The 25,226-nt window shown below is 40.2% G+C and overlaps 2 protein-coding genes across 9 annotated transcripts; one reads left to right on the top strand and one right to left on the bottom strand.

Moving 5' to 3' along the window:
- Positions 1-379: 379 nt before the first annotated feature.
- On the bottom strand, positions 380-20,362 carry mbd6 (methyl-CpG binding domain protein 6). Of its 5 annotated transcripts, none has more exons than XM_051897727.1 (13): positions 17,051-20,362; positions 16,071-16,253; positions 14,887-15,026; positions 14,066-14,168; positions 13,700-13,868; positions 10,033-11,970; positions 8,795-9,576; positions 7,129-7,288; positions 4,739-4,878; positions 3,518-4,201; positions 3,023-3,072; positions 2,863-2,926; positions 380-1,432 (listed from the first exon to the last, which is right to left on the bottom strand). In XM_051897727.1, exons 3-13 carry the CDS (start codon positions 15,000-15,002, stop codon positions 1,373-1,375), a joined length of 4,266 nt encoding a protein of 1,421 aa, XP_051753687.1. In that variant the 5' UTR covers positions 15,003-15,026; positions 16,071-16,253; positions 17,051-20,362; the 3' UTR covers positions 380-1,372. The 5 variants fall into 5 exon arrangements, with proteins under 5 accessions (XP_051753687.1, XP_051753690.1, XP_051753688.1 ...); XM_051897730.1 differs by having other exon boundaries at positions 10,033-11,967; XM_051897728.1 differs by lacking the exon at positions 17,051-20,362 and adding an exon at positions 16,802-17,029.
- Positions 20,363-20,522: 160 nt separating this feature from the next.
- Positions 20,523-25,146, top strand: ddit3 (DNA-damage-inducible transcript 3). Of its 4 annotated transcripts, none has more exons than XM_051897740.1 (4): positions 20,523-20,679; positions 22,084-22,149; positions 22,530-22,733; positions 22,819-25,146. In XM_051897740.1, exons 3-4 carry the CDS (start codon positions 22,593-22,595, stop codon positions 23,422-23,424), a joined length of 747 nt encoding a protein of 248 aa, XP_051753700.1. In that variant the 5' UTR covers positions 20,523-20,679; positions 22,084-22,149; positions 22,530-22,592; the 3' UTR covers positions 23,425-25,146. The 4 variants fall into 4 exon arrangements, with proteins under 4 accessions (XP_051753700.1, XP_051753701.1, XP_051753703.1 ...); XM_051897741.1 differs by having other exon boundaries at positions 20,526-20,679; positions 22,507-22,733; XM_051897743.1 differs by lacking the exon at positions 22,084-22,149 and having other exon boundaries at positions 20,532-20,679.
- Positions 25,147-25,226: the final 80 nt, after the last annotated feature.

Here is a 25,226-nt window from a genome sequence, read left to right as displayed (position 1 = left end):
AATATTTTACAAATTGATCATTTTTTTCCTAAAAAAAGGTGTACAAAATAAAATACTAAAACTGTACATATATACATAAATTCAATAGTAAAATTGCATAATCAGCCACATTATTAAATCATTATTTTAAATATTCAGTAATAATCTTGTGCCTGTGTTGATGAGCTCTGGGTAACACAGTCCTGTGCGACACCATCCACGACTAAAGCCCCTACAAACCTACAAATACACTAGACTCACTCCCTCCTGTAACACACACACACACACATATACACACACAAAATATATATATATACTGCCCTGCAAAGACAAAACAGAGTTATGAGAGAAACTGGGTGTCATTGGGCGTTTCAGTGTCTCTGCAGGACGGCATAAAACACTGAAAAAAATGATGTTCTTCCTCAGTGTTTCTGTTTGTTTTCCAGCACAAATATCTAAACATTCTTAAATCAAGAAACATTTACTGGAGAAGAGAAATGACTGAAGATATAAAAAAAATATATCAAAATCAAGTGAGTTTTTGCAGAAGAAAAGAAAAATCTGCCAATGGGGTTTTCCTTTTGAATTATGTTTAAATTTATTGGCAAATATTTTTTTTTCTTGCTTTAAGCATGATTATTTCCTGTCATGGTTCTGACATCAAGGAAATGTCAAGTTTATTTGCATATAGTAAACACTTCACTTTGATTATTTTTTCTACCTGAAGTATTTTATGTATATAATATATTTTGCTTCGTCAGCATATGTATCTTGATTAAAGTATGTTTAGATATTTGTATTAGTAAACAAGATAAAATTCCCAAATAAGAAAACATTTTTTTGCAGTGTGACAAAACTCCTGCTGAATGCGTCTGGGGCTGAAAAGCGGTTCATGAGGTGCATGATGGGTTAAACAATAAGATGACATTTGTGATACAATGATCAGTCGACTGGAAAGATTCCCAGAGACGAAGGGATTTTGGCTCTGGAACACGAGCTATCAAATGACACAAATTTGATGACGACAACAACATGGACAAACGCATGTGTGCATCTGAAGACTGATGGGAAATGTTCAGACAGAGCTGTCAATCACAATCATCAAAAAGAAGCAAATAAAAGAAAATCATTAAAAGAACTGGTAAACGAACAATAACTATTCCTAAACTGATGCATTCATGCGACAATTTAACAATAGCTCTCATTAGTAAAACCCTCTCATGTTCGATGTAACATTGGTGAAGTTTGAACGGTAACAGAAGCTGAACAAACACAAACAGACGTGACGGAGGAGCGAGATCACGGGAGACTCTTCACAGTGCGGCTCAGTCAAACGCTGTGATGGTGTTGCCGTGGCAACAGTGCTGGTGTTGGTGGTAAAGTTCAGTCGGACCTATCGGACCACGCGGCGTCTCTTCCCTCTGGTGGAACGCGCCGGCCTCGACAGCGATATCTGCGTCACAACACATCAAACACGCTTTAATACGTTTAATGGTGATTCCTGTTTTTCCTTCCCCAAATTTAAGACCTCATGAAATTTAAAAACCTCTTAAATGTAAGAATTCTTAAAACTATAAATGTTGTAAATTTAAGAACTCATGAAATTTAAAAACCTTTCAAATGTAAGACCTCTTGAAATGTAAAAACCTCTTAAATTTAGGAATTCTTGTCATTTAAAAACCTCTTAAAATGAGAAAATGTTGTAAATTTCAGAATGTAGTTATGGCGTGAATGCAGCATAAGCTCATTGTTTTGATTCGGTAGGAACTGTAAAAGTTGGTAAAAAACCTCTCAAATTTAAAGACCTCTTAAATTTAAGAACTTTTGAAATGTAAAAACCTCTTAAATTTAAGAACTCTAGACATTTAAAAATCTCTTAAATTCAAAAACTCTTGAAATTTAAAACCTCTTAAATTTAATTCTTGAAATTTTAAAACCTCCTAAAATGAAGAATTCTTAAAATTTAAAAACCTAAAATTAAGACCTCTTGAAATTTAAAAACCTATTAAATTTAAGAACTTTTGAAATTTAAAAACCTCTTAAATTTAAAACCCTCTTAAATTTAAAAACCTCTTAAAATGTAAAAACCTCTTAAATTTAAAACCCTCTTAAATTTAAGAACTTTTGAAATGTAAAAACCTCTTAAATTTAAGAATTCTTAAAATGTAAAATCCTAAATTTAAGACCTCTTGAAATGTAAAAACCTCTTAAACTTAAGAACTTTTGAAATTTAAAAACCTCTTAATTTAAAACCCTCTTAAATTTAAGAACTCTAGACATTTAAAACCCTCTTAAATTAAGAAAAAAAAAAACAACAACAAAAAAAAACTCTTGGATTGAAGAACTTTAGAAATGTAAAACCCTCTTAAATTTAAAAACCTCTTAAAATGTAAAAACCTCTTAAATTTAAAACCCTCTTAAATTTAAGAACTTTTGAAATGTAAAAACCTCTTAAATTTAAGAATTCTTAAAATGTAAAATCCTAAATTTAAGACCTCTTGAAATGTAAAAACCTCTTAAACTTAAGAACTTTTGAAATTTAAAAACCTCTTAATTTAAAACCCTCTTAAATTTAAGAACTCTAGACATTTAAAACCCTCTTAAATTAAGAAAAAAAAAAACAACAACAAAAAAAAACTCTTGGATTGAAGAACTTTAGAAATGTAAAAACCTCTTAAATTTAAAACCTCTTAAATTGAAGACCTATTGAAAAAGATGTTCTTATATCATTTAAGACATTTAAGACTTTTTATGGCCTTAAATTTGATACAACAGAATTTAATTCTTTAAGTCTTAATGACCCGCAGGGACCCTGATTAATGCGTGCAGTCAGACGGTGTGAAATGTTTGCAGTATGTGTGTGTGTGTGTGTGTGTGTCTCACCGTCGCAGTGGGCTGCTCTATGATGCTGTCTATGCCGCCCGGCAGGTCTGGACCCCTCTGCAGTCTGACAGGAAGAAGAAGAAGAAGAGGAGGAGAGTAAAAACACAAAGCACTTCACACAAGTGAAGGAACGTGCTGCGCTCTGGACAGCTGCACTTACGACTGTTTCCTCTTGCGCCCCCTTCTGGCTCCTGTGTGCATGTCTTCAGTCTGTGTGGACAGAAGAGAAAGAAAACCAGGGTTATACTGGGAAATAAACACTAGTGCACTACTTAGTGCGCAGTACACACTGCTATGAATAAAGGTATTGAAGCACTCTAAACTTCACATAATATTTTGAATTGTTTTTTTTAAATTGAAAAACCTTTAGTTGTAGAAATAAAGATAAAATAAATTGAACAAAAATTAGAAATGTTGCCTTGACAAGTTTAATTTGAAGCACTAAAAAAACAAAACAAAATTAAAGCTAAAAAATATATATATATAAAAAAAAAAAAGGCATCAAAAAATGGCAAAAGCACATAAAAAAAATGACTGAAACTTAAACTAAAATTAAAATAAAAAGTGAAATTTAAAAAGCTAACTAAAAATATGAATAAATACCATAATATTATATAAATAATAAAATAAGTGCAGACGCCATGATCACACTCACCCTCACTTGCTCTGCGTCTCTGCTGCTGATGTCATCGACCGCCCTCTCACCCGGACTCAAATATCCCTGCAGCCTTCGTCCATCCACCTCCTCATCTGCCTCATCCTCCTCGTCATTGTCTCCTCTTCCATCTGTTCCTGAACCGATCCCGTTGCTATAGAGGCACACTTTGGCCGACCCATCTGTCTTCGCTTCCTCCATGAAGGCGGGATGCAGCGGGGCGTCTAACAGAGCGTCCGCTCCGGCCGGCCTGCAGGGCGGCGGCGTCGAGGGGTCCTCGCTGAGTTTGGGTGTGCCGCGGGCCGGAGACTGGGCCATCTCCATGCCGAGGCGGGACAGGTCCGGGTTGTGGACCGAACACGCCCGGCGCGGGCTGAGGGACGGCGGGGCGCTGGCCTGCTGAAGGAGGGGCGGCAGCTCGGGGTACGACAGCGGCGTGGAGTCAGAGCCGCCCTCGGCACCGCGCTCGCTCACCTGCAGGAAGGACGTGTAGATGGTGTCCATGAAGGAACCGTACGGGTCAAACAGCCCCGTGCCGGAGCCCTCTCTCTGCTGTGCAGGTGTCTGGACCGGGTTGAGCAAGGAATCCTGGGATATCTGAGCCGGCGGAAGCTCTTCTTGTGACGGAGGGGTCTGATGCAGACTCACTGGCTTCTCTCCCATGAGCGCGGGCGTCATCGTCAGCTGAGAAAGAGAAAATACATCAATAAACACCAGCATTCTTTTGATTTAAAGGCTTCTGATTAACCCTTGTGTGACCTTATGGACATTTGTGTCTTTTTCAGGGTTTTTTGGGTTTTTTATCATTTTGCTGTGTTAATGTCCCCATTTGAAACCCATTAAAACGGCAATTTTTATTAATTAACTATAAAATGATGCAGTCTTTGTTAATAGGCTTTCATTCTGTGTGCAAGGCTTCAAAATTAAAATTTTTAAATTTTTTTACAAAATGGTGCCATTTTCTCAGGTTTGGCCTATTAAGCAAATACTCACTTTATTCTTGTTTTCTGCTTCTGCATATTATAGAGCCAATTTGATACATTATGCAGCTATAATCATGTGGGTGTGTTTGTGTGGATGTCAGAGTGTTGTTTATATGCATGCATTAAAAAAAATTGTGTGTGTGTGTGTGTGTGCAAATCACAAATCCAATCACTGTGTGTGTGAGTTTTGCTGGCATCTTTAAGCAGCGATGCTCACAGGTGTACGCAGCAGGTTTACCTGCAGACAGGTGAGCGGGTTGAGAGCCGTTTGGTTCTGTGGCAGCGGGACGCCCAGAGACGGGCCCTGCGGCAGCAGCAGAGGTCCGGCTCCTAGTAAACTATGAAGACTGTTGATGTTACCCAGAGCTGTGAGGTCACCTGAGAGCAAAGAGAAACACAACACTGATGCATTCTGATCATGTGTTACTAGGGAAGATATTAGAGCAGTTCAAGACGACAAGGAGAATATCACCAAACATCACGTCACAATAGATGTGGGTCAAAGACATTGAGATGTCCACATCAATAGAAATGTACAAAAGTGATTTTATATACACAGAAAGCACATTAAATGCAAGTAAAACGTCTACTTTTAAAGTTTCAAATAAATTTTGGGAGAATAAAATGTCGGTAAAATAATCATTGTCATTGAGTGTAACACTTATAATTATGTAAAAATGGAAACAACATACTTATTCTGACCTGTACATATTAAGTAAAATTAAGTGAGCATACTAAATTTTATTGCATTTTAAATGAGTAAAAAATTCTTGCTGACAAAACCTAGGATATTGGCAAAGTTTAAAAATGTAAAATTACAAGTAATTAGCATTTGGTGTAAAGTAATTAGTGTTTAATATGGCATAAACAGATTTTTGTTGTAAATATCCCTGACAAGATTGTTACACCGAATGACATTTTAGTGGGTGTCTTCTGTAAATCATGGTAAAAATGTATATTTAATTTTTGCTCAGAAAAACAAACAAATAAATTAAACAGGACCCGTTCTGGACTCTGATTTAATGGTTAAATTAAATTTTAGCAATCAAAATCATGTCTAATTAATTGAAATCATGATATACAATTTAACAATTTATTAAAAGTAAAAAAGGTTTTATTTTTTCTCAAATTTCAGTTTATTTTTCCTAAATTCCACTATTTTTTTAATACATTTCCCCCACTATTTTTTAATTGTTTAATTTTACCAATAATAATAAAAAAAACTAATGAATTGAATTCATAAAACTGAAAACTTTTAACAATAATATGGCCCTTCATTCACACAGAGACGAGCAAAACATGCAGATTTTATATTTAATAGTGTTTTTGCACTAGTATTCAGACACTAGTCCATATCTGATGAAGCGTACAGCCCTACTTCTGATTCATTCATCCAAAATTTGCCAAAATCCACGTCACATGCTAAATTCCATTTTTGTGACTAAATTCTGACCAAAATTATAGGGCTCTATTTATAGACACAAAAAATAAGATGTTTTGATTCAAATATGCTTTTTCTCTTCCATTGTTAGAGGGCAATGCTTGATACATTAAATGAGAGTAAAAACAGCATGAAGAAAACCTGAAGCATCATCAGTGAGAGAATAACTTTTCCTGGTGTTTCTCAGCAACAAAAATGAGTTTTACACGTCAACATCAGATCCGGCAGACCGCTCTGCGTCAGCAGTTCTGCACCGAGATGATGTCGGAGGAATGTCACTGCCGTGGCCAAACTTTATTTAAGAAAAAACACTCAAGTCTGTTTCACTTTCCCGACTTCTCCCACCCAGCAGTCAGTGTGAATGAGTGTGCCGAGTCAGCCGAGGTGTCGGTGAAGGTTCAAAATCCCCCAGAGCAGAGAGACGGCCTATAAAACGTCAATGTAATGCCATCGGGCAGGACGAGCGAGTTCAAGTACAGCCAATAAACACTACATGGCCAAAATGTTTTTTTGTGTTGTGGACATGCAGGGAACAGCAGAGAATCAAACTAGAAGGAAACTAGTAATGGCTGCTTGTTTATGACCTGCTGAGGCTATATTTTAGAAATAGAAAATGTGCATTACAATCTGACATGGCCTGGAGCAGACAGTAGGAGAATCATTTCTGTCAATTAACGTCGATAAAATGATCAAATATATGTGCATTAAATGGCCTGGACAATATTTCAGTCTATCACTAATTTCGTTATTGAAAATATTCAGCTGAAAAAGCAGTAAAATTTCCTCTCAACATGTGATAAAACTGTAAACTAATGCACATTTGCTTTTGCATTTCTGTGTACCGGGGTGAAATACAATAAACATAAACTGAATTGAAATTAAATATGGATGCACCGAAATCTCTGCTACCGTAATTTTTGGCGGGCTGAAATCAGTGACCGGATGGCATGTTTTAACTGTGTTCAGCGTCTATTTCGTGACACAACAAGGATAAGCTACAACAGTTCCAACATGTCAGCTGTGCGACACTAGCTCTGGACTGACCATATTAATTTCTTGATTTAAACTGATAATGATATGGCTTCTTAAATCTAAAATCTTCAAGACTGTGCAGTTTTCTGAGGATGCGTGAACAAAAAACTATTTGGGTTAATTGGGGTATTTGGATTAAAGACTGATCCACTTACCAAGAACCCCAGGGGCGAGTAGATGCGGCAGGAAGTGAGGTGTCTGGCCGTTGTTCTTGTCCTGCTCAGCCAGGGGGTCACACACTTCCGGCCCCGAGGTGGAGACCAGAGAGCCGCAGGACACCGAGGTAGAAACTAGAGCAGGGCTGGACAGAGTCCCCTAAACCACACAGAATTATATTTTTGTATTGCACAAGATGCATGTACAGTATTGCATATGAAAATACCATGAGGAAAATGAACAATAACCCATAGTACAAGGATTCCCAAAGTCTGTCAGCTGAACTTTCCTGATATTTGACCCCACAATTTAGCATTTCTGAATTGGCATTTTGAGTGAGAAAATGTTCCCATAGTTCAAAATAAATTATATTTTACATAAATAAAATGAAGCCTATTTTAATTTAAGGGATAGTTCACACAAAAATAAAAACCAACCATCATGTTGTTCCAAACCCGTAAGACTTTGAATCACAACATAATATATTTTTAATTAAACCAGAGAGGTTTCTGTCCTTCAATTGAAAGTCCAGGGTAGTGAAATGGGTTATGGGTTTGGAACGACATGAGGGTGAGAAAATGGTGAAAATTTTTATTTTTTGACATTAAGACTTTTTGCAGTGTGACTAACCACATTTTCCCAACAAATTCTCAATGTAATGCCAAACCTAAAGTACAATTAATGACAATCATTCAGACACAATGAGTTTTTCATGTTACAATTTAAATAATGTATTACTGTTATTACGATACTGGAATTTCCAACTTCAATACGATACCTTGAAAAATATCGGTTTTCAATAACACGGCCATATATACACCGCCATACAGATAATTTGTTATTACATCATAATTTTTTGATAATTTGGGTAATTTTGTTGTAATATCTTACACACAGCACAGGGAGGCTTAATTTGAATCACTGATCTAACATTTACATAAAAAAGACAAGTAATCAGTCAGTAATAAAATAAGAACAAAAACAAATTGCAAACGATAACGACAAATGGCTTTAAGTTTTTCAGGTGGGTCTAACAGTAGTATTCAAGTAAGAAATACTACAGAAATGAAAGCAATCAAATGTAAAATAACACTGGATAGTTTTCATTGTAAAAAATAAAGACTGCTTACAATTAAAGTTACAAAAGTTATTCAGCCAAGAGCAGTGAATGATTTTCTCTTTTGCAGCAGGTTTATTAGGCTGCTGTCACTTTAAGAGCTTATGCACGGATCCAATACACTGTTACACAACATGCGTTTTTTTCCTCAACTTTTTACGTTCCAAAACCGACCAGAATACTCTGCCATTTTGACATAATTCTGCATGCATTTGACGCAATAAGTCACGAAAAACAACTCAATTTGGTACTCGCGAGCTGTTTGAAAGGCGGCATTGTGTGCGCGACACTTATTTAGATCAGTGGTGCGATCGCGAAACTTGCGGGAATAACTAAAATTGATTTTAAGGTTAAAAATGACCTAGAGATTTTATATTTAAAGTTTTCGTTTTTGTATTTAAATCTCACAAATCCCATGCAGCTCCACTAGGGGGAGAACATCCAGTTGGGAAACCCTGTCATAGTAGATGGATACAGCATTCTGAAGCATGCAGACTGTATGTGCATGTGTAGCGAAGCATGCAACTGGTGTGGGCCTGTGTGTATACCTGAGAATGAGGCGGGGGGGATGGCGTGTGGTTGGGAAGGGGTTCGGTCTGGGCGAGAGCTGCGGCCAGCAGAGCGGGGTTGAGGGACAGGAAGGCGGGAGGGGGTGGAGTGAGTGGTGCGGAAAGAAGAAGCGACTGGCCGTCTGCGCTGGGCGCTAGAGTTTGAAGAGCCTCCAGGAGCCCCGGCCCCATCAGGACCGAGTCCAGCAGAGCAGGGGTTTTCTCCAGGTCCGCAAAGACCTGCTGCTGTGGCGTAGGAAGCTCCAGGTTGAGCGCTGGCAAGGGCAACATGGCAGCTGGATTCTGCCCGAGCAGCAAAGAAGCCATGAGTAGGGCTTGAAGCCCAGGGGGCTTTTCACCGCCTTCCACCCCTGCAACAGGGGGCAGCGCTGAAGCCGAGCCTGGTGGATTTAACAGGCTCACCAGGTTGAGAGGAAGCTCGCCCTGGTTTAGGACATTGAGAGGAGAGCCCTGGTTCAGGATGGCGCTGGTTGGCTGTGGTTGCTGGGCTTGGGTGCCGCCCGTCCAGACCCCTAAAGGCAGGGAGCCGAGGAAGGGCGGCAGCAGGGAGGGCAGACCGGCATTGGAGGAGAGAAGCTGGAGGAGCTGTTCTTGGGTCATGAAGGGAAAAGCCTCTGCTAGTGGTAGGGAAACAGCGGGGTCGGTTGCGGGATTAGAAAGATCGGAAGACGGGGCAGCGGATAGAGAGAGGCTGTGCTCGGGCTCACAGCCACCCAGCAATCTTGTGTCCGAGTCCGGCTGATCCATTGTCTCTACAGGACCTGCAAAGAAAACACAAGTGTAAAACGGATCACCAAAAACAAAAAGTTCAGGGGCTGGATTCACGAAACATTCTTAAGAATAACCAACTTGTCTTAAATCCCCAAAGGTAACAAGTTTAATGAATTCATTGGGTTGTTTCTAATTAATTGTTGCAGTTAAGCATTACAACATAACAGAGTTACAATACATATTAATTAGGGGTACATATTAACCAGAATTTTTACATTTCCGTACAGTTTTATTAGTGTCTTTTCGCGGTTGAAACGCTGATTGAGAGATTACATGTAAACATATCTACGCATAGATCGTCTGTTCTTCTTCTGCGCTTTTTACTTTTACTTTTACCGACCTTCTTAGAATACAAGTCATTTCTTAACATCTTTCTTGAGAAGATTTTCGTGAATCAAACCCCTGGTGTAAAAACGCCCCAAGAAACACAAGATAAGAAGTCTTACCTTTACTTTCCACAGCTTGGTGGTGATTTGACTGGTTAATTTGGTAGGCGTTGTGGTCAGGACAAGTCTCTGTCGTTTTGGACCCACAACTTTTCTCCGGGAACGGGGGCAAGCAGGAGGTTGAGGACATCTGGTTCATCATGCTCAGAATCGAACTGCTGAGGTCCGGCGTCGTGCCCGTGTGGGGCTGGCTCAAGTTCAGGATGGTGTTGCTGGAGGTTGTTTTGAGGTTCATGGTTGTTTCGTCACCCATCAAAGTAAAGGGTTGGGATTGGGGCTGCTGGGCAGGAGTTTCGGGCATGGGCACTGTGCTTTGGGCTTGAAGTTGTGGGGTGGGGTTGTGTACACGTAATGTGGACTGTCCTTCGCAGTGGGGTGTTTGTGGAGTGATGGGTCTGGGTGAAGAGGCCAGCGTGTTCGTGTGCCTGTTGCTAGGCATGGCAGTGGTGCCGCTGGACTGCTGGGTTGCGCTCTGCATGCTAAGAAGCTGAAGCAAGGCAGAAAGGGGCTGGGAAGGAGATGGGGAGGAAAGCGGGAGAGAATTAGCAAGTCCAGGCTTCCTGCCTTCCTCCGAATCCTGCAGCCTAAGAGCATTGTTCGAGAAGGAGGCATTCGGAGGAGCGACAGACAGCCGGTGGTTGTCTGAGTGAGGTACAGGAGGAGAAGGTGGCGAAAGGCATGGGGAGATAAGCAGCGGAGGCCCGGATAGATCTCCTGCAGTCCGACCCAATTGTGAGTCTTTCAGCATGCTCAAAACGGTGGGCGAATGCCTCTGCCGTTTGCGCCGCAAGTTTTTCTCAGCGACAGCAGGGGAAGCTGGGGAAAGGGAAGGGGAGTGCGGGAGCAACAGGGCGGTGAGGGACTGTGCTCTGGCGGAAGTGGGGTGGACGCTACTGTTTAAAGTGCTAATCAATACCTTTGACTGCTGCTCCTTGTCCAGGCCACTAAGAGGGAGTGCGGCCAGCGCATCGGCTGCACTGAGCTGGCCTGGGGTTTTCTGGTTGGCCAGCTGGGCTTTAGCGGCGGCAGAAAGGAGGCTGCTGGCAGGGAAAGAGTTATTTATGTGGCTCTTTTGCTGGATCTTCTGTTGGTTGAGAATCTGTCCTAGTGGAAGGCCGAGCAGTTCTGGAGCTTGAGAAGAACTCAATCCGTTCCTCTTGTCACCTACGTTGGGATGCGCCAGCGACGAGGCTTGTGACACCTGATGGTTGCTTTGGTTAGCATTGGAGCTGATGTTGGAGGTACTACAGTCTTTATAGTGCTGCAGAATGCCCTCCAAGCGACTACACGGACTGGAAGGCGCAAGAGGATGCTTGGGAGAAGAGCACGGCATGGTGGCCTGCAACGGTTTGACCCCCTGGATGAAGACAGACCCCGGGGCCCCGTGCTCCGAGAGCGAGGATGTCGAGGAGTGGCGAGAGCGTTGATGGGGTGAGAAGGTGTCTAGGGTACGTGAGGGTGACAGAGGAGAGGGCGACTTAACACTCACTCCCTGTGAATGTGGCGGAGCTGCTCGACCACTCAGAGCTACAGAGGAAGAGGGGGATAAGGAAAAGGAGTTGGAAGGGTCTGGGGGATGCACATGTGTGTGTACACTTGGTTTTGCATTGCTTGGAGAAGAAGGGTTATGCACTGTCCTTTGGGGGATGTTTTGGGAGAGCGGTGGATGAGGGCTCCACTGCTGTTTCGCATAAGCAGGCATACAGCCCACTGGCGTTGGGGGCTTCTTTAAAGGTGAACCCTGTTCTGGAGGTCGTGAAATAGGGGCGAGGTTAACAGAACCGTTTTGCAGAACAGAGCGAGAAGAGGACAGAGGAAAGCCAATGTTGGATTTGGGCTGGTTGTGTCTTGGCTGAGGGTAAGTGCAGTGGGCGCCGTCTCCATGAGCCACCATCGATCCTCTCAGCTCTCTGCTGTCCACTGAGCATACAACACCTCCTTAAACAAACAAGCAGACAACATGACTCACCTTCCTGAAGAAAAGTGAACTTGTGTGGTACAGTGCCTTTAAAGGGTATTTAACCCCCTTGGAAATGTTCATTTCACATTCTATCATAGAACCACAACGGTTTTTAGAACAGAACAGAAAAATAATCAGATTTTGACATGAAAAACAAAACAAAACGAAAAATCACTAACCATCGCAAACTGGTCAAAATGTATTTAAAGGGTTAGTTCACTCAAAAATGAAAATTCTGGCTTTAATTACTCGCGCTCATGTCATTCCAAACCCGTAAGGGAACACAAATGAAGATCTTTTTGATGAAATCTGAGAGCTTCCTGTCCCTCCACTGACAGCTACACAACTACCACATGGACGCTTCAAAAATTACATAAAGAGATTGTAAATTCCATATGAATTGAGAGGTTTAGTCCACATTTTCTGAAGAGACTCGATTGCTTTATATGATGAACAGATTCAATTTAGATTTTTATTTACATATAAACTGAACCTGTTTGATGAGTGAGAACAAACCTCTTCTGGAACCTCATTGGTTCTTACATGAGAGTGAACCTCATTCTCATTCTCATCTTCAGCAAGGTTCCAGAAGAGGTTTGTTCTCGCTCGTCAAGCAGGTTGAGTTTATAAGTAAATAAAAGTCCAAATTCAATCTGTTCATCATATAAAGCGATCGAGTCTCTTCAGAAAATTTGGACTAAACCTCTCAATTCACACAGATTAGTTTTACGATCTCTTTATGAACTTTTTGAAGCGTCAGCGTCAGTTGCGTAGCTGTCAAGGGAAGGTCAGAAATATCTCAGATTTCATCAAAAACATCTTCATTTGTGTTCCGAAGTTGAACAAAAGTCTTACGTGTTTGGAACGACATGAAGGCAAGTAATTAATGACAGATGTTTCATATTTGGGTGAACTAACCCTTCAAGTTAATAAACACAAAACAAGCATTTTCATAAGTATTCAAGTCAGTTTTACAATGGTGCTGTCACTAATATATTTACGGGCAGTGTCTGGCTTAAAATTAAACTTAATTCAGGTCTCTTCAGACCATAGAATATTCTTCCAGTTAGCTTCAATGTCTCAGACATGCCTTCAAGCAAACTGTAGCCATATCATATGACATCTTTTAACAGAGACTTTCTTTTTGCAACTCTCCTATAAAGCTGTGACTAGTGAAACACCAAAGCAACAATTCACAGATTAATGACAAACTTAAAGTCCACCGTGATTCAATGCTGCAAAACACTCCGAGGGGGTGAATACTTATAGATAAATCATATTCTGATAAGGCTAAAACACTTTTTTTGTTGTTTATTTTTACAAAAACTAAACTTAAGTACAGTGAATTCTATACCGAAGATGACTGCATGCTTTAGCCAAATGTAATAATCTGAATATTTGGACACAAGATGTACAGTGTAATCTTCAGTTCATAAGAGCAGTAATGGTCTTTCTTTAAGACAAACCATTAAAGGAATATTCCAGGTTCAATAAAATTAAGCTCCATGAAGAAAATCTGTGACATGCTGTCAATTACTACAGACAACCATTTCAACTCAACCCTCAGTTTGTAAAAACAAACCAAAAATGTGTTTACAGTAATGCACTTTCAACATGTCATGACAGCATAGAACCTTTCCACAGAACCTGGAAAATTCCTTCTAAAAGTAACCGTGTTGGAATAACGTGTGTATTAAGATGCAATACCTGTGGCTTGAGCCGGCGGGGGGAGTTGGGAGGGCTGCATGCTTTGGCATAATGCCGCCATGGCATCAACTTTCCTGCGATGGTTACAGAGTTTGGTCATGTCTTCCTCTATTTTACTCGAATGATGACCAGGAGCTTGGACCATCGCAGCAGGGTCAAAATTAAAGACCTGCAATTGATTTTGCAACATAACAACATAGTTTATTGTTTCATAAATCACAGTGTTTCACATACTATTAAAAAAGTACAGTATGTACACTAGTATTTCATTAACTGCAATCATTACAACCTAATGAACTAATCTGCAATCAATTTGCACTGGAAACGTCATAAATTAGGAGTCTTAAGCACTGAATGTTGTCTCACCTTATTTGGGACAAGCGGGCACTCGAGACCACACTTACATGTGCCGTCTGTCCGCAGATACACCCTCACCTCATCCACAGATCGAAGGACTGTACCACTCGGGCTGGAGAAGAAAAAGAAACGATTGATATGGCATAGTTTGACAGCTTCATTTGATAGCCGACGAATGCATTATGTAAGGAATAACTGATGACGGCCGTTGAATTATTAGAAAATAATGCACACCTGAGGTGGTAATGCGGTAAATAAATGTGAACTGAACTGAATATCTGACAGTTCTTTTGCTGCAATTTGGCGCCGATTCATTAAAGAATCACGGGTAATGTTGTTTTTTCACCAGGAATTCCACTGTTAAACACGATTATTTAAAAATAAATTGAAATGATGGAGGCTTATGGCTTCAATAAAAGCAAATGCTATTGATTAACAACCTCGTTGCTCGCAGTAGGTCTGTATTTAAAGCTATCGTGCCAAATAAATTCCCCTATGGAGAAAATGAACGGGCAGTTTGCTTTACCACTTACAATGCTGATCTTCACATAAACTCTACCTCAGACCAGTTTGAAGCGCCGCTTCCAAACCAACTAAACCCAAATGTCAAACACACACTCGGGTCGGCACCAGAAATCCTAGTGTGAAGGCTAAACGCACTGGCATGTGTTTGCTTGGGTGAAGTCACACACATCTGTGTGTAATCATCGTTGTCAGGCAACTTGAGTGAAAAATGTTCCCGATGTAACTTTTAATAGCAACACAGTTCACATTTGAGAAGAACAGCAAACATATCACAGTAAACAACACAAAATAATGTGTAGACGTACCTGATGTAAGACACAACCCCATCTTCCACTTTCCTCTGCCAGCCAACCGGGATCTGAGCGATGAGCGCCGTACCTCCATCTTTTTCTCCTGCTGCACTCTCACTGCCCCCCGTCATTTTCTGCTCACACACATCCAGCTCCTAAAGACAGAAACCAGTTTCAATTCAGATCCAAACTAGATTTGATGGAGATCAACTCCCTTATTTTCAGTTGAGAATGTGTTCACACTGGAATCATCATGTAGTGACAACTACATTTACATTAAATCAGTGGTGACAGAAACCAGCCTCAAATCAGATCCAAACTAGATTTGATGAAGATCGACTCACTTATTTTCAGTTGAGAATGTGTTCACACTGATTCTAAATATGATTGTCACTCCTTTTCTGAGCATTTAATCTGACTATACTGGATTCAGGAGTTATTTATAAAATGTAGGTACAGGCGTCATCATGTAGTGACAACTACATTTATATTAAATCAATGTAGTGACCGAAACTAGCTTTAAATCAGACCCAAACTAGAAGATCAACTCACTTATTTTCAGTTGAGAATGTTTACATTGAATCTAAATATGGTTGTCACTCCTCTTCTGAGCACTTAATCTGACTGTTCTGGATTCAGAGGACATTCATACATCCAATCAGTGACAGAAACCAGCTTCAAATCAGATCCAAACTAGATTTGATGAAGATCGACTCACACTTTGGGCTTATTTTCAGTTAGGAATTGTGTTCACACTGAATCTAAATATAGTTGTCACTCCTCTTCTGAGCATTTAATCTGACTATTCTGGATTCAAGCAGCCATTTATAAAGTGTAGGTACAGGTGTCATCATGTAGTGACATCTACATTAAATCAGTGTAGAGACAGAAACCAGCTTCAAATTAGATCCAAAGTAGATTGTCTTATTTCAGTTGAAAATGTGTTCACATTGAATCTAAATAGGGTCGTCACTCCTCTTCCAAGCATTTAATCTGTGACTATTCTGGATTCAATATTCATTCATGTATTTTGTCAATTATGTCAATTACTATGTCAATTATCATGACCCCTGTATTCAGCACACACAATCATGTAACAAAAATTGAATAAATGTAGTTGAAGTACAAAAAAAGAAACACTGTAGTGTGTATGATATAAGACGTTTAGAAATTCTGTAACTTAACACTTTGTTTTGTACCTTTTCATTTTTATACAGCCTTGGTCAGCACCATTCGTGAAATACACCCTTTGGAGGACATATATACGTAGCATTAACAAAGCACAACGCAACAGTACAACAAATCCATCTTGACACACAATCCTCTGCGGTCCTCTCAAATGGACTGGGACGCTTCTATGGAACTCTCCACAAGCTGACAACCTGAAAACATACAGAAAAAAATACATTTCAGGAGAGATCGACATTGCTTGAGTAAAGAATATAAACTAATTTAACAATTTTCAACATAACCATCGGAAAAATGACAGAAATACTAGATGATGTTTGAAAATTTAGATTACATTGATATGCAACAAGGTACTGTTTGACCACCATATTCAAGTACCACGGTTTCTGGCACTGAATACCATGGTGTAAGTAGGGTACAAGTCCAAAAACAAGGTACTTTTTCGTTAGAGTACGGTTCTGACATATGGCTGACAGTAGAGTGAAAAGTGACAGTTGAAACTGATAATCAACGCGCCAAGTCAAAAATTCAAACTTAAGCGTTCGAGATGATGTCACAGCCTAAATGCATAAAATTTTAACGGTTTTTATTCTGGCATTAAGGCGGGTGACTGTGAAGCGGCTAACGCTCGGGATCTGACTGAAGCAGCGAGCTAAAGAGTAAACAAACCAACACGAATAAAAGTGCGCAAAGTTTCGGAGAAAGCAGGACGTAAATACGGAAAGAAAATATGAATACATACGCCCAAGTACCGCACTGGTACTTTTGAAGACTGTACGTCCCGAAGAATAAACAAATGTCGCGTACTGACGGCTAGCTGGCCCATTCTTAAACATCCCACTTATATTGTAAGCTCACGCGACACGCGATAACACTCCGATATTAACCAACGAAGCGGTCTTCATTACATTAAAACGGAAGCGTTCTAGTTTGTCGCGTCGCGTACAGCGTAGTCGCGCTGTTAGCTTTCTTTAGCTCGCGGGCTACGTACCTCTCTGTTTACGAAGTTTCCTGCTTCTTCGGCGCGCTGCACAACACAGGCGAAAGACAGAACAAGCGTCTCGATGGACTTGAGTTGCAAATGTCGCCGTTGCAGGAGCTGTTATTAACGCCGTGTGATTTTTAGCCACTTCCCCGCGTCTTCATCCATCCGAGGCGTCCTGCTTAAAAACAAAGAGCAATAACGCTTGGTTTTATTGCGCCCCGTGCATTGTCGTCCAATTTCGCGTGAATACTGCTCGGCCGCGGAGCGTGCGATCGCTTCATTCAAAGGTTCAGCGCCCTCCTAAGCGTCTTTACAGTGTGCATATGCGAGCGAGGGGCCGATTGTGCCTGTGTGATGGTGCTTTTAGTTTATCTTCGTTTCCAAGTTCCTATTTTTCCTTAGGATCCCGTGCAAAAAAAAAAAATCATGGAGTTTTTGTCCACGCATGCGCAGTAGCTGAAGTCGGGGTTGGGAATTCCATACAATTTCAAAGCCACTAGGAGGAGCGAGAGAGCCACTCGTGAAGAGGAAAACGCGCCCTAGTACAAGTATGGATACACTTCTGTAGTTTGTGTATTGTAAAATAAATCTAGCATATTTGTAAGCTATTGTTTTTGTTTATCTTCAGACGTTAAATTCGAAATTGACAAATGTTATCGATACATCATATGATTTTTATTTTAAGTTGATATCAATTTGCTTTATATAAAATAAACGCAAATAAAATATAAATCAGTCGTCTTTTATGTTCTTCTGCGCAGTCAATAAAGAAAAAAAAAACTAGGCTACAAATGGTAAATTTATGATCCGCCTCAAACTATTCGAAACGTCATTTAAATTAAATTCTAACGGTCAGGTAACCGTAGATGCTCGTGAACTTCATCTGGAAATGTGAAGTATGTTTCACTGAAGTGAGCGGGAGGCGGGAATATCCTGAGAGAAAGAAATTTCTGTTCGTCTGCCATAAAATGATTCTACACACACGCATATCTTTATTGGCCTTATTGTGTCAGTTAGCTGAGAAAACAAAAAAATGGTCCGCCCGTAACTACTTTATAATTACTGAGGGAAAAAATCGTTTAGTGTGGAGGAAAGATGTAGGAAACCAGAGGTATTTCTAAGCATATGGTATATTGTAAAATGTCTGTTATTCTCTTGAGCAGAAATGTGATTCGCTGGCACAATCTGAACAGTTAGAAATATAAATCAGATCAACCTCCTACTACGGTGAAGGCAGGTATAACTCGACAAAGTTTTCAAAACAGAGGGAGTTATTGAGAGTTAAACCTGTTAAAACTTCAAAGGAATGTTGAGTAAACACAACTTTGGGGAATAAAGGCGTAACCTGCCAATAGAATTACACGCTCGGAGGTGATAACCATTAGGCAGCGGGGAGACTACACAGCAACAGCCAACCGATCGTGACGTGTTAGTAGCGTCTCAACGCGAGCGGTGCCCTGCTCCTGGAAACAGTATTTGAGGTTTCTATTCGCTAACCTTACGCGCATCCCACTTGCGCTGTTGCTAGGCAATACATTGCACGCTTTGCACCATGCAAGTTTAACTACTTAACTCTAGTGTTGGGAAGAGTTTCAGAATACTAACGAGATGAGTCCCTGGTGACATCAGTTGGCCAGGAGTTACAGGTCACCCCGTGTTGTGCCTAATCTATCGTTTTAAGCATTTAAAACGGTTAATTAAATACCATTGAACTAATTAGCATCGTTTTATTTGAAGGATCATACTACAGGACAACAACATTTTACACAACCATGTTATAGTTATTCCCAGTGCCACAACAACAGTTGAAAAAATACTAGGGCGGTTTTAGGGGTTCTGATCACCCAAAGTTGTACCCATTAAAGTATATCATTTAAAACTCTTAAAAATAAAAGGTATAAACCAGTTTCAGTTCCCTCAAAAAAAAAAAAAAAAGTGTCAAGAACATTTCAATAATCCCATAAACATTTTTCCACTATATGGAAAGGTTCCGAGGAAGTTCTTTATTGAACCAAAATTGACCATCATTAGAATAATGTTTTGAACATCCACACTTTGAGTGTCCCATATAGACTATAGGATCCATGTTGGAAAACATTCTATACATTTAGGGACTAAATCTTGTGCTGATTTACACTGGATGATCTTATCTGACCTTTACTTATCGGCTCATTTAGCGTTTTGTGTTGAACAATAACAACTTAAGTCCTTTCATTTAAAAAAAAAAAGCAGAATCTATCCTGATTGTATTGAATGTGTATCTTATGTTGTCAAATGGTTGAGGAATTGTTCAAACTCCTATGGAATATCCTCGTTCCATATAGTGCTGAACTGGATCCGTTTGGAAACACAACTGGCATTGTGCTGGTGCAATGCCAGCCAGTTTCGGTTCCCCAAATAACCTTTGAGTGAAACCATTTTTCTTAGTGTGTTTTAATAATCCAAAACACAAGAACTTTTTGTCCAGTGGTTCCGAGGATGTTAAAGGTTCTTTGTGGAACCATCAATACCAATAAAGAACCTTTATTTTTGTTCTGTGGAAACCAAAACCAAATTGCAGCATTAGAATAACGTTTTAAAAGATCCACACTTTGAGTGTCCCAATATAGACTATAGGATCCATAACATTCTTTACATTCAGGGCGTGTTCTCGGACTAAATCTTGTGCTGGTTTAAGATCTTATCTGTGAACTAGATTCTGACCTTTACCATTTCAACGTCACTTTATCGGCTCATTTAGCGATTCTAAACAGGTGTGTCGAGCAATAACCACTTAAGTAATTTAATATATCGAATTGCCGATTGTGTATCCCGTTGCTATGTTGTCAAATGGAGTGGGATGAAATGGCTGAGGTGGGATTGTTCAAACTCCTATGGAATATCCTCGTTCCATATAGTGCTGAACTGGATGCGTTTGGAAACATGAAAGAATCGCCTCAGGGTCACTAGAGAGGAATTATTAAAGATGAAAAAAGAGCGAACAAATGCGTACAATATCACACGACGACGATCACGGATATTAACGTTGCCTATTTTTATAGGTGCATATGCGAACGCAAGCAAAAAGACACATTTTCCTACATCCTTATAGGGTAGTTTGTCAGTTTTTTTTTTTCTTTTTAACGAAAGGTTGTTTAATAAAACATGCTCGGGTTCTGCTAGTCTTATCTCCAACTAGAAACCGGTTGCCAACGATTGCATCATTCCTTTCATGTGACTCCCTTACGCCCCAAATTCGTCCTGGCCGTCTTATGACTGCATCACATCTTCCCGCTCACACAAACTCTCGCAGAGCGAGACAACCAGCACAGTCACCAAGTCCCGCCCCTCCCGCCCAGCGCGTCTGCTCATTGGATGTCTCTAAGCAGAAGAATTTCGACCGCCTCGCTTGATTGGCGCGCACGGCCGACCATCTCCTGTCAGTTTCTCGTAATCTCTGTTAGGTTGCACCTTGAGGTCCTTCCCCCAGAGTTCGGTTGGAGTCACTCTATAAATGTCCCCGGGAGTTTCCGAAATCCACACTCGGTGACTTCAACTGAACAATGGTTAACATGAGCTATCACCAATCTCTACAAAAACACACACAAACCCTGAATCCGAAACAGCCGAGGAAAAGAAATAATAAAAAGAAAAGGGTGAGTGTCATCTATCTATTTCTCTATTCTTTATATTGTGATCTGATGTACTTTTCTTGCTGGTATATGTGTCAAGCTTTTCCTTTTGGAAAACAGGAATGCGCATGTTTTGGCGACTATCCCGGGCTGTTTTTGGAATACAGTTGTTCAACTCAAATTTCACAGGATTTTTTCCCCTCTTTCTCCGTCCGTTTTCTTTATTTAAGGCAACATCTTTCCTGGTTTATTCATATTTACTTTAATAGTTACTTGTTTACAAAACTACGCGATGACAGCTGTCATTTCGCTACAATCGCGGCATTTTAGACGCGCACGCGAGAACTTTTTTGCGAACGTTTTATTTTTAACGGTTATTTGTTACATCGATCGCCACCAGTAACGCTTCATCAACGGAACTGCGCTACATCAACTTTTTACAGTTTAAGAAATCAAATGGACGTAGTCACGATGGCTAACTCGCTGTGTTTTTATATCGTTAAAGTACTTTTAAAGTGTTATTTTGGTGCGAAGTGTTCGCCCTTTGTTTCCTCACTCCTGTACTTTGATTCCATGACGTCATTGGCTCGCTGTCAGTTTCGTAAATCCCTGCTCCAGATGGGCATAGTTAAGTTAGTTTATAAAAGAAAATTAATTTAAACAATTTTTAAGTGAATTATCGTATAATTTCACGACTGTCGAGTCCTTTGAAAATATTCGATTTAGTCACATTTGGAATTAACCAGCCTGAATACAACAAATAAACTCCATAACATTATTATTTATGATTTAATAATAATAATAATAATAATAATAATAAATAAAATAAATTTTCTTCTTCTTTTTTTTTTTTTTAGTTATGTCGCTTTACACCGCATTACGATTTTTATATATATATATAAAACACTTGGGAGTGCCTCAGGTGCATATGTTAGGGCTGTTTTCATTGTCTCACACACGCATCTCAAGCAGCTTGTTTGTCGCGTTTTTTCCTCAGGTGAGTTCAGTGATGTTATTTCAGCTGAACATGAATGTGTTCGCGATGAGAACGAGAGTCATTCAGCTTGTTTTGACAGACGCTGTCTGCGCTCTCAGACTCACGCAGAGGGCGCCCTCGAGCACACAATGCGCCTTTGTTTACATAAAAAATACAATGACCTAATTTTAGATTTAAGATTAAAGAATCAATAATTGCTACGGGTTATTTTTACGAGCATCCGATCGTCCACAAGCCCCTCTATGATGCATCTTCAGGCTTCTGTATCACTTGCACGTGTTTGTTTCACAGCTGAAATAGATCTTTTTTCCCTTTTTATTATTTTTAAATAGCTTTTATAACAAAAATAGATTTTTTTTTATTTTTTATTTTTAAATAGATTTTGTAACCAAGTACTGTGGCTTGAGCTGTTCAATGTTTTATTTCTCTAGAATTATTGGGACAAAATATCGCCACCAACTCACATTCAAACTTGATTGACAAGAGACACTTTAAAGGTGAGCACCTTTTTAAAGTCTTTATTATTTTTATTGAAGTGAATTTAAAATAAGCACTAAACCGGCTATAGTAAATGATAATAAACACAAACCCTTTTTCTCTGTTCATGCATGCACGCTTTTCTGAAACTCTTGTGAATATTTATTGTGCAGTAACACCGTCCGGCCACTGTGTGTCCTTGTTGCACCCGGTGGCCGAGCAGTCAATCTTAATATCGCGTATAATAGCGGGTCACCCAGATAAATCGGCTATTCCCAAAACCTGCGGTGCAGGTGAAGCTTTACTCTGTGCTGATGTGTTGAGCCGTATCGGTGTACAGCAACAGCAGGTTTGTTTTCATTACCTCTTCTGGACAGTTTATGTATTTTTTCTGGGTCAGGTCTGGTGTGCTAGGTGTGGGAGCATATCGTATTGTGTCTGTGGATAGCGACTGATTGGTGCGATGACTGCGGAGTGGCTGTACCCCCCTGGTGTGGGGCCGCTATGTGGTGCAGAGTTGGAGGCGTGGTATGAAGACCTACAGGATATACTGGGCTCCGACGCAGGCGGGGCCAAACTCACGCGAGCCCCGCCTTGCTCCGAGGTCAGTAACGTCAAACGCCGTTCTACAATCTCGTCCGTACGACGTTTTCCCCCCTAACGGTTTCTCTTCTTCGCCTCTTATGCAGAAGGAGCCCGAGTTTCTGGATGTGTTGGAGAGCTGCTCGCTCACCTGGTTGACGGAGGGGCAGGTATGGGGCGATGGTGTGCAACGCGTCACCGACGACCCGCCGCCGACGCCTCCGCGACAGGAGGACCGGAGAGGCGGCGATTCGGAGCACACCTCGTCCGGAGGAGACCTGCTTCCGCCCGAGTTCTTCGAGCTCCTCAGCGAAGGAGGCGTGGGGTCGGTGGAAACGATGGTCAGCGGCGGGTACCACCTCCACCCGCCTCCGTCTCCGGCCGCCAGCGAGGAGGAGCTCCCTACGGTTCCCGACACGTCGTCCTGCTCCTCGGCGTCCCGCTCGCCCTCCCTCAACTGCTCCCCGCCGGCGTCCCCTCCCGTCTCCTCGCGACCGGGCAAGAGAAAGCGAGGGGGCGAGAAAGGAGGCGCGCTGTGCTCGCCGTCCCCGGGGAAGAAGAGCAGAAGAGAGCGCGAGCAGGAGAACGAGAGGAAGGTGCAGGAGCTGACGGATCAGAACGAGCGCCTCAAAGCCGAGATCGAGCGATTGGGAGAGGAGGTGCAGAGGACGCGCCGGGCGCTCATCGAGAGACTCGTCAACACCAGGAGGTGAAGGAGCAACAGGAAAGAAGGGGTTGAAGGGAAGCGAACAATTGACCGTGAAATGCACATTTAGAAGGAGATAAAAGACACGTGGGACGGGGGGGAGAGAGGGGAGAGCGTCTCCCACCGAGAGAGAAAGAGAAAGTCAGATTGAGCCGTAAAGAAAAGAAGGAATGTGGAGCCCAGCGGAAACACGTCCCGGTCGAACCTCATCCCAAAACCAATTAGATTTTTTATAAAGAATGCAAAGCTTTTTCAGTAAATTAAAATGACTAATATTATGTTAAAGCACTTCAATCAGGCAAATACTACTATGATAAATGTTAAAAATAAATAAAAATATCAAGAGCAAATATGAAATAAAGCGTAATTTTACAAAGTTAAAATTAAAATGACTGTAATGCGTTTTTAAAAACATTTTAAACAGGAAAAATTAAAAGCAAGTACTACTATAGTGTTTAAATGTTACAGTTTAATGAATGACGCTATGAATAAATTAAAGAATTACAGCAATAAAAATATCAAAAGCAAAGAAGAAATTAGATAAATTAGAAAACGAAGGTTTTTACCTACATAAAACGACTAATCAGCAAAAATGTACAAACAATACAAATATATTTTAAATTATTAAAAGAGGACACAAATTAAAGAATGATATAGCAATGATAATAAATAAAAATATTGAAAGCGAATATGAAATTATATAAATGAAAAAAATAAAGCCTAATTTTACGAAGGTTTTGCAGTAAATTAAAATGACCAATGCATATTTTTTTAAACATTTAAATCAGCAAAAATTTAAGGCAAGTACTAATGTGGTGTTTAAATGTTACGAATACATTAAAGAATGAGATCACATCACAGCAATAAAAATATCAAAAGCAAAGAAGAAAATAGATAACTTAGAAAACAAAGTTTTTTACCTACATAAAACGACTGTAATCAGCAAAAATTTAAGACAGTAAAACAAATATAAATATATTTTAAATTATCAAAAGAGAACACAAATTAAAGTATGCGATATTTTGCATTACAGTAATAAAAATGCAGTATGCAATTAACTTTTGGTAAAATTGGTAATGGTACTAAAAACCACCTTTATTTTAAGCAAATTATAACTTCCGAAGACCGGTTTCCTTGAGATTCACCTGGTAATATCGCGAACGAAAGCCTAAAACGCTCTTATTAAACTACCCAAAGTTAATCAACTTTCTGTGTAACTGAAAGCTGATTGTTCGTCTGTGGAGAGGAGTCTGTAGGGAACGTAGAACAGACGATGGAAGAAACGGCAGAACTGCAATAAAAAGGATGTAGAAGCAACGTGATTGTATCAGTAACATGATTGTAGAAGCGAATGGAGGTGTGTTTCATTGTAACCAGCCTGCTCTGATTGGTCTAATGTGTTAATGACAGGGCTTTTAAATGTGTTAATGACAGAGATTAGTAGCTCAGGACTGTTATTCTGAACGATTGTGAGCCGTTTCTCTCTGCGCTCACCATCAACCCGAGGCCTCTAAGTGTGAGTGTGTGTGTGTGTTTAGGGGAAGATTATTATGAATGGCGATTTTGCTCTCACTTATTTCTCTTGAAACTTTTTCAAATTTTTTAGAACTAGCAGTTTATAACACTCTCTGCCTCTGATCTATGCCTATTTTTCTATATGTGTATCACATGATCATCATTACATGTAATCATTTATCTTCCTAATGTTAAAATAAACGTGCATGCCGAATTACTGTATTAGCGTAGCAAATTTTTATTTAGCCTTACTTAATATAAACTTGTATTACACACATTTTGTTATTAAAGTTT

The sequence above is a fragment of the Ctenopharyngodon idella genome, chromosome 6 (assembly GCF_019924925.1).
Source record: "Ctenopharyngodon idella isolate HZGC_01 chromosome 6, HZGC01, whole genome shotgun sequence".
In the NCBI taxonomy this organism is placed as follows: Eukaryota; Metazoa; Chordata; class Actinopteri; order Cypriniformes; family Xenocyprididae; genus Ctenopharyngodon; species Ctenopharyngodon idella.
This window is presented reverse-complemented; position numbering and strand designations above follow the sequence as displayed.

Coding starts and splice junctions, on each gene's coding strand:
- mbd6 (XM_051897727.1), bottom strand. CDS start 15,002: ATGACGGGGGGCAGTGAGAGTGCAGCAGGAGAAAAAGATGGAGGTACG. Junction 11,971..13,699: donor CCCGCCGGCTCAAGCCACAG/GTATTGCATCTT, acceptor TGTTTGTTTAAG/GAGGTGTTGTATGCTCAGTG. Junction 2,927..3,022: donor GGGCGCAAGAGGAAACAGTC/GTAAGTGCAGCT, acceptor TCTTCCTGTCAG/ACTGCAGAGGGGTCCAGACC.
- ddit3 (XM_051897740.1), top strand. CDS start 22,593: ATGACTGCGGAGTGGCTGTACCCCCCTGGTGTGGGGCCGCTATGTGGT. Junction 22,734..22,818: donor GAGCCCCGCCTTGCTCCGAG/GTCAGTAACGTC, acceptor CCTCTTATGCAG/AAGGAGCCCGAGTTTCTGGA.